Source organism: Tupaia chinensis, unplaced genomic scaffold (genome assembly GCF_000334495.1).
Source record: "Tupaia chinensis unplaced genomic scaffold, TupChi_1.0 Scaffold149922_1, whole genome shotgun sequence".
Lineage (NCBI taxonomy): Eukaryota > Metazoa > Chordata > Mammalia > Scandentia > Tupaiidae > Tupaia > Tupaia belangeri.
The window spans coordinates 986541-998217 of NW_006209766.1; the positions used below are offsets into that span (position 1 = coordinate 986541).

At 51.5% G+C, this 11677-nt stretch overlaps 1 protein-coding gene across 1 annotated transcript in view; it reads left to right on the plus strand.

The window, feature by feature from the left end:
* Positions 1 to 2283, plus strand: part of MAG (myelin associated glycoprotein) — an 18040-nt gene extending 15757 nt beyond the window's left edge. Inside the window, 2 exon segments of the mRNA XM_006171622.2 lie at positions 689 to 788; positions 1769 to 2283. Of these exon segments, the coding sequence (XP_006171684.1) occupies positions 689 to 788; positions 1769 to 1933 (265 nt within the window). The 3' untranslated portion in view covers positions 1934 to 2283.
* The last annotated feature ends 9394 nt before the right edge of the window (positions 2284 to 11677 follow it).

Here is an 11677-nt window from a genome sequence, read left to right on the forward strand (position 1 = left end):
TGTCCTGTGCAATGGGGGGTCCAGAGCTCCTGCTGAGGCGTGCCTCCACTGGTCCGGGACATACCAGTGCCTGTCTGAGCCCTTTGCGTGGATTGTTCATTACCGACTTCCCCGTGTTCCGTGCTCCAGCCTCCCTGTCTCCAGAATTCTCTCCTGCACATTCCAGTGTGGCAGGGGAAGTCCTTGTTCCCCTGGCTTGCAGGCACAGCCTCAGTCTCTGTTGGTTCCAGAAGCCCTAAAGATGACATGCAATCGTGGCAATGACAGCACCCGCACCCCCAGGCACACACACGGCACAACTAAGTTGCTAGTAGTTTTCCTTGTGGCATATTCAGCTGTCCTGAAAATGAGCTCATCTCTCTGTTCCATGTCCTGGCAGCAAGAGGGGCCGACAGACCCAGAGTATATAAGGGGAGCTCAGAGCATTCAGTACCAACAAGTGGCAGAAACCAGGGGCCCGGTGGCTGGCCCTCAGCCAGGACTGGGCCCCAGAGGCAGGGGAAGGATGGGTGGTGCTGAAGAGGAAGAGGTCTGACATTCTACAGAGGCTGTCTCCCATCCTAGAGAGAGGGGTGGGGACAACTCTGGGCCCAAGGTGACCCCACTCCTAAGGTAGATGAGGGTGCAGAAAGGGAGGTGGGAGGGAGGCCTGGGAGTCCCATTGGGGCTGACATGTCCTGCCCTGCAGAAAGAACGTGACAGAGAGCCCCAGCTTCTCGGCGGGGGACAACCCCCCCGTCCTGTTCAGCAGCGACTTCCGCATCTCCGGGGCGCCGGAGAAGTACGAGGTGAGGGCCAGAGCCCTGTGGCTCCAGGCTAGCTGGGTACCTGGATGCCAGGGACCCCCAAGGGCCTGGGAAGGGCCCATGAGGGCCAAGGGGCAGAGGGGGAGGCCAGCCCTTCAGAGGGGAGAGGAAGAAGGTGAGGAGGGATGGGCTGGACCCGGACACTGGGGAGGAGGTGCCCATGCTGAGGTTGTGATGGGGCTCTGGGGTATGGGGCTCCAGGCAGCCCTGGTCCCCCCTGCCTGCGTCTGTGACTACATTTCCTTCTCCAATAGTCCAGAGAGGTCTCTACCCTGGAATGAGCGCCCCAGGAGGTAGGTTCCGGGGCCTCAGTGTGCCTGCCTCCGGGTCCTCGCTGGGCCTTGGGGTTGCTGTGCATGTGTGTGCGTCCTCGTCAGGCGTCCAAGATGGTCTCTGGTGAAGTCTGGCCCTGCCTGGCAGCCCCCGCCTTTGTCTCTTCTGTCCCATCACTGCTTCCTGCTGTCTGTGGCACAGTCCTGTGTGTGTGTCCAAATGCCCAGGGGTGGGGGACGAGGAGGGACAGCGTGATGGGAAAACTGATGTCATACCTGTAGCATCTTCCAGATGGAGGAGGGAGCTCCCGCCAGAGCCAAGCAGGGCAAGGCTTACTGAACAGGCATTTCCCCAAACCGGGAAAGGCGGGATCCTCACCGAGTAGCTTTGATGTGTGAAAGTGTCGTGGGTTGAACTCTGGGCCCCTGAATTTCTCGTGTCAATGAAGACTGCCTGGAAAAATGGAAGCTGCAGGCAGATTTCCAGCTCAGCAAGGAGGAGGCTGTTGCGCGTAGGGAATAGCATCGGCAAACGCTTCGGAGTGAGGCCTAACGACCGTGGGGCTTCTCGGACTGGTGTCCCAGGGCTTTGGGACTGAGCTTGGGAGCTACAAGGGCACAAATACTCCAGGCTTTGCATCAGAAAAAAAGTAGGAACAGGCCCTGCTGACGGGTTGTTTCCCCTCTTAGAGCGAGAAGCGCCTGGGATCTGAGAGGAGGCTGCTGGGCCTCCGGGGAGAACCCCCAGAGCTGGACCTGAGCTATTCCCACTCGGACCTGGGAAAACGACCCACCAAGGACAGCTACACCCTGACGGAGGAGCTAGCTGAGTATGCCGAGATCCGTGTCAAGTGAGGAAACTGGGGCAGCCCGTGCGGCCACCCCCCTCAGGACCCTCGCTGGCCCCCACTGGCTGTGGGCTCCTTTCCTGAAAATAATGGGGGCTGAGGCAGGAAGGAGATGGGGCAGGAGACAGTGAGGTCCTGAGGGCCTGGCCTCCCCCTTCTTCACAGCTGCCCCCTCCCTGCCAGCATCCCCAGCCCCACACTACGGCTCCCCTCTAACCTCCTTTAACCTCATCTGTCTGGAGGGGAGCTCTGTCTGTCCGTGTTATTTATTGCTACCCCCTGCCTGGTCTCCCGCCCCCACACCTGGCCCCAGGACCTGTACGAAAAGGGACATGAAATAAATGCCCTGAAGCCAAATACCCGTCTAGATTCCGATGATTTCTGGCTCAAGTTTGGGGAGCCGACCATTCCTCTGTCTCCGGGTGATCAGAGCTTCTCCTCGTTCTCGCTGGGCTCTGTGCAGGGGCAAGGGCCCAGGGGTTCCAGCCCCGAGCCTGGGCTTACTGCCATTATGTTGCTCTCACTCTGAGCTGTCAGCTGTGGACCTGGTCTGGTTTGATTTCTGGGTGATTTCACATCACACTCTTCATGCGTTCCTTCTTCTGCCATTGCCTAGTCAACTGACAGAGCTGGGCTTGCAATAGCATGTTTCCATGACTTGCTGATAGGAATAGGCATGGGCCCCATCTGCCACAATCTCCACCATTCCCTGTTGTCCCACACCTGGCTAGATTTACTCACTGACATTCTCTTCTGCCCTGCAGGTCAGGGGTGGGAACCACAGATCTGGGTGCCTCATGCTCCTGTGCCAGTTTGACTACCCTCCTCACATTCCCGCTGCCTCTGCAGCACCAGCTTTTCAAACATCTCTACATTTGGGTCAAAATGCACTAATTATATACTAATTAGTATGTCCCCGAAGGACTTGAAATATGTCTGCTGACTCGCTTGTCCTTTGCAGCATAATTCACAATCACCAAGATATGAAAATAACCTGTGTGTCTAATCAATGGATGAATGCATTTTAAAATGTGGACCATAGGGACCAGCAAATGGCATAGCAGCTACATTGCTGGACTCCCACATGGTCAACCATGGTTCAAGACCCAGACCTGATGGCTTGAAAATCACTCCGCGTGCATGTGTGTGCATGCCCAAGATCCCAGGAGAATGGAGGAGAAGAACTGTGGTGTGACCATCCCCCCTGGGAGGCGATTTCTCACTTTCCCTCTCACTCTCTCTGTCTCTGTCTCTCCCTCTCTCCAGCAAGCATGTGCACCCTAAGGTAAAAAAACTTTCTCTCAAAGAAAAAAAGAAAAAAGCAGGATATATACACAATGGAATACCATTGAATCTTCAAAACACAAGAAGTTCTGGGACCAGCAGTTGGCGTAATGGCTATGTTGCTGGACTCCCATGTAGTCGACCACGGTTCGTGTCCCAGATGCGGTGGCTTAAACTCACGACGGGCGTGTGTGCGTGTGTGCCCAAGATCCCAAGAGGAGAATGGAGGAGAAGAGATTGCAGAGTGGCCATTCCCCCAGGTGGGGGGTGATTTCTCGCTTTCTTTCTCTCTGTCTCTCTCTCTGTCTGTCTGGCGAGCGCACGCGCCCTATAGCAAAACTCTCTAAAAAAAAAAACAAACACAAGAAGTTCTGTCATTTGCTATAACATGGATGAACCTAGAAGACATTATATTAAGTGAAATAAGCCAGGCACAAGAGACAAATCACCCACGATCTCACCTGTATGTAGAATCTAAAAACACTGACCCCATGGAAGTAGAGTCATAGAGGTTCCCTGAGGCTGGTGGGGGGTGGACTGGGAAAGAGGGGATAGTGTCAAAGGGCATGAAGTTTCAGTTGGACAGGAGGAATAGGATTTTGTAACCTAGAGGACAGCATGGTAACTACAGTTAATAATACTGCATATTTTGAAATAGTTAAAAGGGAGGATTTTTGGTTGTTCTCGCCACAAGGAAATATTTGAAGTAATGCATATGCTAGTCAGCCTGATTTCTTCTTCTTCTTTTTTTTTTTTTATTGTCAGAGGGCAGGTGTGCTCACCAGAGAGACAGAGAGAGACAGAGAGATAGAGAGATGGAAAGGGAGAAAGCACCCCCCAGTGAAGCGTGGCCACACCACAATCCCTTCTCTTCCATCTCTTCATCCTGTCAGGATTTGGGGCATGCAGATACACATACCTGAAATGTTTATTGAGCTGCCAGGGCCAGGATTTGAACTGCAATTGGCTACATGGGATCTGGTTTCCTTAGCCACTAGGCTACAGTGTCAGCCCTAGTTAGCCTGATTTGATCTTTCCACAATATACATGGATCAGAACCATCTTCTGCTTTCTAAGTACTTCTTATTCGTCAGCTTAAATCGAACTTTGGAAAAAGAAACATTCATTAAGCACCAGAGGTGTATACTGAGCCCTTCGGGGAACTCAGGCTGTCCTGAGAAGGGGCCCCTTGACCCTCACAGTGGAGACAGCACACTGGGTTCAGGCAGGAGAGGTGATTTTCTGGGGATCCCAGAGCTAGACGATGCTATGGCCGGGCCCTGGGCTTAGTAGTTCTGATTAAAAATGCACTTTGTCTATAACATCCATCAGAAATTTGCAAAGGATCAGATCCTCTGGTCTAAATGACGCTGACAGTCAATATTCACCGAGTGCCTCCCCTCTGCCATGAGTCCACCCAGTTTTCATTTACCTTCCCTACCAACCTTGGCAATAGTCCTGGCCGGCAGCGTCAGCTTCACCTGGGAACCTATTAGAAAGGCAAATTCCTAGGCCAGCCCTGACCCCTGCCTGATTCGAGCCCTGACCCCTGGCTCCAGAGGCCGCACTCTCACTGCTGTGCTGAACTGCCACTGTGGTGAGAACTAACGGCAGCTCGTGGGGTCCCAGGATGCTCATGGAACAGTCAGGAACCACAGTGGGACTGCAGGCAATTCGGGCAGAGTGTCTAAGACAGCAGTTCTTCTCTGGATGGAAGATACAGGACAGAGACAATGTAAAGCCTAGAGGGAGGAGTAACCAGCCCAAGCTGGGAGAGAAGGGTCACTCAGGCTGGGATGGAAAGTCCACGTGCAGAAGGAAGGAAGAGACGTCGGGGTAGGCGAGGCTGTGAGCAGCAGGAAGGGGGACCCTTCCTGAGAGAGACCTGTCCAGGCCTGGTTGGGTGTGGCTTTTTCCTTCCAGAGCTCAGTCTTGCGGGGAGAGGGACACGAGATCAGTAATTCCACACACAACGCCAAACTGCACTGTGTCACCTGCTCCCAAGGTAGACCACAGAAAGGACACGCAACCTAGGGTCTCAGGGGCCAGGGGAGACTTCTCCATGGGAGGACATTCACGCTTGTGTGATGGTCCCTGGTGGGAACATGGTTGGCAAAATTTCAGGAGCTGAAGCATGACCAGAGAGGTTGGGAGAGTGGCACAAGATTAGGCAGAGAACAGGAAGGACCCTCTCGACCACCAGGATGGAACGTTTGTCCAGAGATCCTGCACAGACACTCGGGGCCCACCCTGACACACCTGTCCCCTGACAACAGACCCAGGCTCCAGCAGGTCTGGCCTGGTAGGAATGACCGCTAAGGACTTTGCCCTGAGGAGCAGAGCAGTGTCAATAGCCAGGACGGGGAATTACCCGGGGCCGTTCAAGTGTGGCCCGAGTGCCCCGTGGTGCATGAGATGATCCCGAGGATGGGGAGTGACTTTCATGCTACTATTTACGCTTCATTTAGGATGTATCAGGACCCAAGGGAACCAGCATACCGGACTTACAATGCTTTTGATAAAAGCTTAGGATAAGGCTAAGTTAAAACAAACTAAAAAGAAAAAAAAAATCAATACAGTGAATTGATTTAAAGAAATATATTAAATACGAGGTTAGTCTGGTGGTCTGGTGGTTAAAGGGACTGGATCCCACATGACCAACCACATGGTTTGAGTTCTGACCCTGCTGGCTTAAAAAACATGCCAGGCATATGTGTGTGCATGCCCCACATCGCAACAAGATGGAGAAATGGGGAAGGGATGGCAGAGGGGCCACCCTCCAGCGAGGGCGTGCTTTCGCTCTTCCTCTCTCTCTGTCTTGTGGCAAGTGCATATGTCCTCTGGCAGATAAAAAGAAAGAATGAAATACAATGATTTATGGTTTGCAGACAGAACAAAAGGCCTAAAGATTGTAGGTGAAACTCTAAAGTTTGGAAAATAATGAAGCATTCTGATGGCAAGACCATCCTTCTGGAGTGACGAATGACGACACACAAGTAGGACCTGAATTCAGGTTCACTCTCCTGGACTTTCTTCACTGAGCTCTTAGACCCAGCAGAAGTTAACATGTGTTTACTGAACACCTCTGTGTGCCAGGTCTATCCTGGGCTCTGGAGGAGCCCAGCAGTGCCTGGAGGTGACATTCTGCAGAGGAGATTGACGAGGTCCCGAGGGGCAAGCAGATGCCCTGCAGTGGGTCAACGAGTGTGCTAGGAAGGAACTTAAGCAGGAGGGAAGGTCAGGGTGTGCTGGCACGGCTGCATTTCAGATAGAGCAATCCTTCGAGTACAGATGTCAAGTAGGGATGCGGGGGAGAGCTCTGTGGGTTTCTGGGGGATGTGGGTCCAGAGGGAACCAACCTCAGGTGCAAAGGCCTGAGAACATACTCAGTATGCTCAGGAAACAGGAAGGAAGCCAGCCCGCCTGAGCGGAGTGGTGGAGCCCGAGTGGGACCCAAGGAGCCCAATCTCAGAATGCCTGCTGGGCTTTTCCCCGGGGCCAACTGGGGACCTGCTGGAGAGTTCCTCCAGGAGTGATCTGACCTGCTGGTGGCTGTGCGAGCTGGGGGCCCAGGCGATTAGCAGGAGCAGGAGAGGGCTTAGGAAGCAGTGACAGTGTCTGAGATAGAGAGGAAGGGGAGTCACAGGTGACTCCTTAGGTGCTGGGGAACGCAGAAGGAACAGGTCCTGTGGAGAACGCAGAGTGACGTACTGTGACGCGTTCAGGCCTGAGGAGGGACTCACAAAGACAGGAAAGGCTGATGGCATCCCCGTCCCTCTCCTTGGGGAATGCCAAGTCGAAGTTGAGTCAGCACCCAAGACACAGTGACTCACACCTACTGACTCAGAGACATGGGGACAGACCCTGAGAAGGCTGGCCGGGCTGGAGTAGGCAGGGGCAGGTGGGTTTCAAGGTCTCAGATGCTGGGAGAGTTGAGCCACTCCATACAGCGGGAGATAAGAACCCACACTCCAGGCCATGGTCCCTGCACAACCCTCTGTCCCTCCCCGCCTGCCAACCTCCTGAGTGGCTCCTGGCTGAGATGACTCGTCAGGGTCCACCCCCACTCTGTCCCTAGGACGGTGCCTGGGGCAGGCAGCTCCATTATCCTCACTGATACAAGGGCTCCAGGCAGGCGCTGGCTGCTCCCAAGCCTCCTCCCCAGCTGGGCTGGGCAGGGCTAGGCTCCAAGAATGGGTCAGGGGTGGAGACTCAGCACGGTTCAGGAGTAGCCAACCTCCTTCTGCCCCCACCTGCCTCACTCTCACCCCCCAGCTTACTCCCTGGACAGGAGGAGACATCTTCACCTCCCAGGTGGGCAGCAGCCAGGCAGAACACACCCCAGAGCTCGATCTGCCTCCTTTGAGGAGTGGGACCAAACAGCAGCGTGGTCTCAGAGGGCCTCTCTGTCAGGCTCAGACTAGGGTTGAGTAGCCAGAGGCCTAAGAATCTATGTCGCTGTGGAGTGTTGGTCAGCAGAGCAAGTGACAATGTCCACAATAAGGATGGCTCATTTTTCCATGACAGCTGTCAACCCCTAGAGGGGGACCCTGAGGGAATGTCATAGCTGACAAATGGCAGAACTGCAACTTGAACCCAGATCCGTGTAGCACACAGTTGTCACACGCTGTGCCACTGCTGAGAGCGTGATGTGTATGATCTCATGACTTCTGTGAGGAAGGTGCTATCACCTTTCCTGGCCTACAGGTTCTGGGCTGGGGGTAAGGGGACACAGAGCCAGGCAAGGAGTGGCAGCCAGGGCTCCTGGATCCTCCTGCCAGCCTGGCTCCTGCTGGTACTGCTTCTCTGGTGAGGAGGTGACCATCAAGTTACTCAAAACAAAGGCGACTTATCTCTTTGGAGGGAATGCTGGGAAGCAGCATGAAGCCACCAAAGCCATCAATCTCAGGAGTCTTGCTCTCCCATCCTCACCTTGTCCATGCAGCCCTTGGCCTCCAGAAATCAAGAACATGTCCACAGGGCTACTCCCAGCTTCCTTCCATTACCAAACTACAAGTGATGCCTGGAACTGTGGCTGGCAGATATCTGACACTTCTAGGTGACGAGCAGGGATCCAAGTCCCCGTGGATCCCCTGTCTGAGACCTTTGGGACCTAGCCCCCTAGCCTGGAGTCTACCATTGAGATCAATGTTTTGTTACTGTTGTTTTTCTTTTACTTTTTATTTTAATAACTATAGAGTCACAGGAAGTCACAAAGCTGGAACAGCGGGATCTGGTGTGCCCTTCACCTAGTTGTCCCTGAAGGCTATTTCTTACATCATTATCACGATATCAAAACCGGGAATCTAGGCCAGCCTCATAGACCAGTGGTTAAGGGAGCTGGATCCCACATAGCCAACTGCCATGTGATTCCCAGCCCCAATGGCTTGAAAAGATCTCAGGCACATGGTGCCCCAAATCCCAACAGGACAGAGAAATAGAGAAGAGCATGCTTAGACCCCATTAGGGGGTGCTTCCTCCCTTTTCCTCTTTCTCTGTCTCTGGTGAGCAGACATGCCCTCTGGCAACTAAAAAAAAATCACAGGGATTTGACATTGGCATACCGTGTGTAGGCTTCTGCATCCTTTTATCCCATTTCTAAACATACATAGTCACCACTGCCATCAAGCCACAGAATTATTCCATTACCACAGAGATCTCCCTGTGCTATGCCCGTCTAGTCACATCCCCTCCCCTTTCTCCCACCATCCCTGACAATTAGTAGTCCGTTTTCCACCTCGATAATCTGCCATTTCAAGAATGTTACAGTTTTTGAAAAAAAAAAATGGGATTGGGACCAGCAGTTAGCATAATGGCTATGTCGCTGCACTCCCATGTAGTCGACTGTCGTTTGAGCCCCGGACCCGGTAGATTAAACTCATGCCAGGCATGTGTGTGCATGCCCAAGATCCCAAAAGGAAAATGGAGAAGAGATTGTGGTGTGGCCATCCTCCCCAGGGGCAGATTTCTTTTTTTTTCTTTTCTTTTTTTTTGAGAGGTTTTCGCTATAGGGTGCGTGCACTCGCCAGATAGACAGAGAGAGACATAGAGACAGAAAGCGAGAAATCACCCCCCAGGGGGAATGGTCACGCCGCAATCCCTTCTCCTCCATTCTCCTCTGGGAATCTTGGGCACGCATGCACACGCGCCCGGTGTGAGTTCTAAGCCACTGGATCCGGGACGCGAACCGCGGTCAACTACGTGGGAATCCAGCGACATAGCCATTACGCTAACTGCTGGTTCCCATCGGATTTCTTGCTTTCTGTCTCTCTCTGTCTTTCTGGCGAGCGCATGCACCCTGTAGCAAAAACCTCTAAAAAAAAAAACCAAAAAACGAAACAAAAAACACAATGGGATTGTCTTTTTTGAACTCAGTATAACGCCTTTCAGAATCATCCAAGCTGTTGCATAAACCAGTATCTCGCTCCTTTTTACTGTTACACGGGACTCCGTGGCACGAACGTATCGTAACTCGGTAATCACTGACCTGTTGAAGGACGTGTTGTTTCCAGTTTGGGGCAATCACAAATAAAGCTGCTATGAATAATTGTGTGTTGAGTCATATGGCATAAAAACAAAACTGAAAAAAGGACCTGTGCCTTCTGGTTCTCTCTCCAAGGCGCCTCCAGGTGTGCACTTTAAAGGTAAAGCAAAACAGAAAGTCCTAAAACGACTGCTTTCGGATAATTCTGGAGAAGTTGCTACCAAGGACCATACCTATAATTTAAGGAGACCTTCGACAACAGGTGCAGAGAAGCGGAGGTACAACAAATGCTCCAAGTCCAAAAAAAAACTTATCTCTGTAAAGAACTATAGGGTGATGGGACCAGCAGTTAGCGTAATGGCTATGTCGCTGGACTCCCACATAGTCAACCACAGTTCGAGTCCTGGACCTGGTAGCTTAAACTCACGCTGGGTGTGTGTGCGTGCATGCCCAAGATCCCGAGAGGAAAATGGAGGAGAAGGGATTGCAGCATGGCCATCCCCCCGGGGGGTGATTTCTCGCTTTCTGTCTCTCTGTCTCTCTTTGTCTTCCTGGCGAGCACAAGTGCCCTATAGCAAAAAACCTCTTTTAAAAAAACAAAAACAAACAAACAAACAAAAAAAACTATAGGGTAATCAAGAAGAGAAAGAGCTTGCAATTCATCGATGCCTTCGTAGAAGAGAAACTACTTTCTGAAGAAACAGAGTCTGCTACGGGCATGATGTTCAGATTTTAAGTGGGAGGTGTATAACTGGAGAGAAATGGCTGAAGACTCCAGAGAGATGAAGCAGTTTGCATGGACACTGTCCCTGTGAGTAGCAAAGTCTATGACTATGTAAGAAAGATTCTTAAGCTGCCTCATTCTTCCATTCTCTGAATGGGAGAAAACGAGTCTAAGACAGTAATCAGTCGCTTCTCCATGTTTCTAACTCACAAACTGGATTTGGGTGGTTATCAAAAGGTAAACCCGGCCCAGGTTTGAGCAGCAATGTTTTTTTCTTTTCTTCAGCAAAAAGTAGGGAATGGAGACCAGCAGTATCCGTGTTGTTCATTCATCATAAAAGGCCTATCCCTCAAGCAGCAACTTCAGTGAGACCCCAGCAGTCGCAGTTTGCAAGGGTTTATGGACCTCGGTCTTGGGAGACTTGATGCTGATGAAATACCACTTGCCTCAGAAACTATTTTGTTAATGGCAGTGGGTATTTTTGGTTATTTGAGAATTCCTCTTGGTTATTTTTTGGTCCACAGAGCATCTGGATATTTGCAAGCTCTGCTGCTTCGTCTGACTATCCACAAACGGACTGACACAGTCATGACGCAGTCATGGCTCTTACCTCTGATGCCACAGCTCACAGCATCCAAATGGCAAAAGCGTTGGGGATCCGTATCGATGAAGACAACATGAAGTGTACATTTCAGCATCCTTCATCCTCCAGTCAACAGATCGCTTATTTCTTTGATTCTTGCCACTTGCTGAGATGAGTAAGAAATGTATTTCAGAATTTCTAAATCATTCCGTTTATTAATGGCAGCACCTTGTGGAGTTCGGAGCACTCAAGCAACAGGAATGATCAAATATGGAAAGAATCCCAAGTAAACTCGCAAATTTGAAAAATCACGTACTAAGATGGAATGGCGGCCCAGCTCTTCAGTGAGAGCACAGCTGGTGAGTTAGAATGTTTGCTGTGGTTCGGCCTGCCTCCTCTTCAAACTGTATTGGTACTGTGCATTCTTTACACTTAATTAACAATCTTTTTGATATTTTTAACAGTAGGACCTGTTCCTCTTCAGCAGTTCATTGTCTCTCTTCTCTTCCATCTCTGTTAGCTTTGCCATTATGAATGTTCTGAATTCTTTATCAGACATTTCCATGAAGTCCCTTGAACTGTGTGTGGATGAAGACGAGTTGTCCTTTTCCCTTGGAGGAGAGGTATTTTCCAGCTTTCCCATATTTCTTGTGGTCCTGCAGCGATTTCTAGTCAT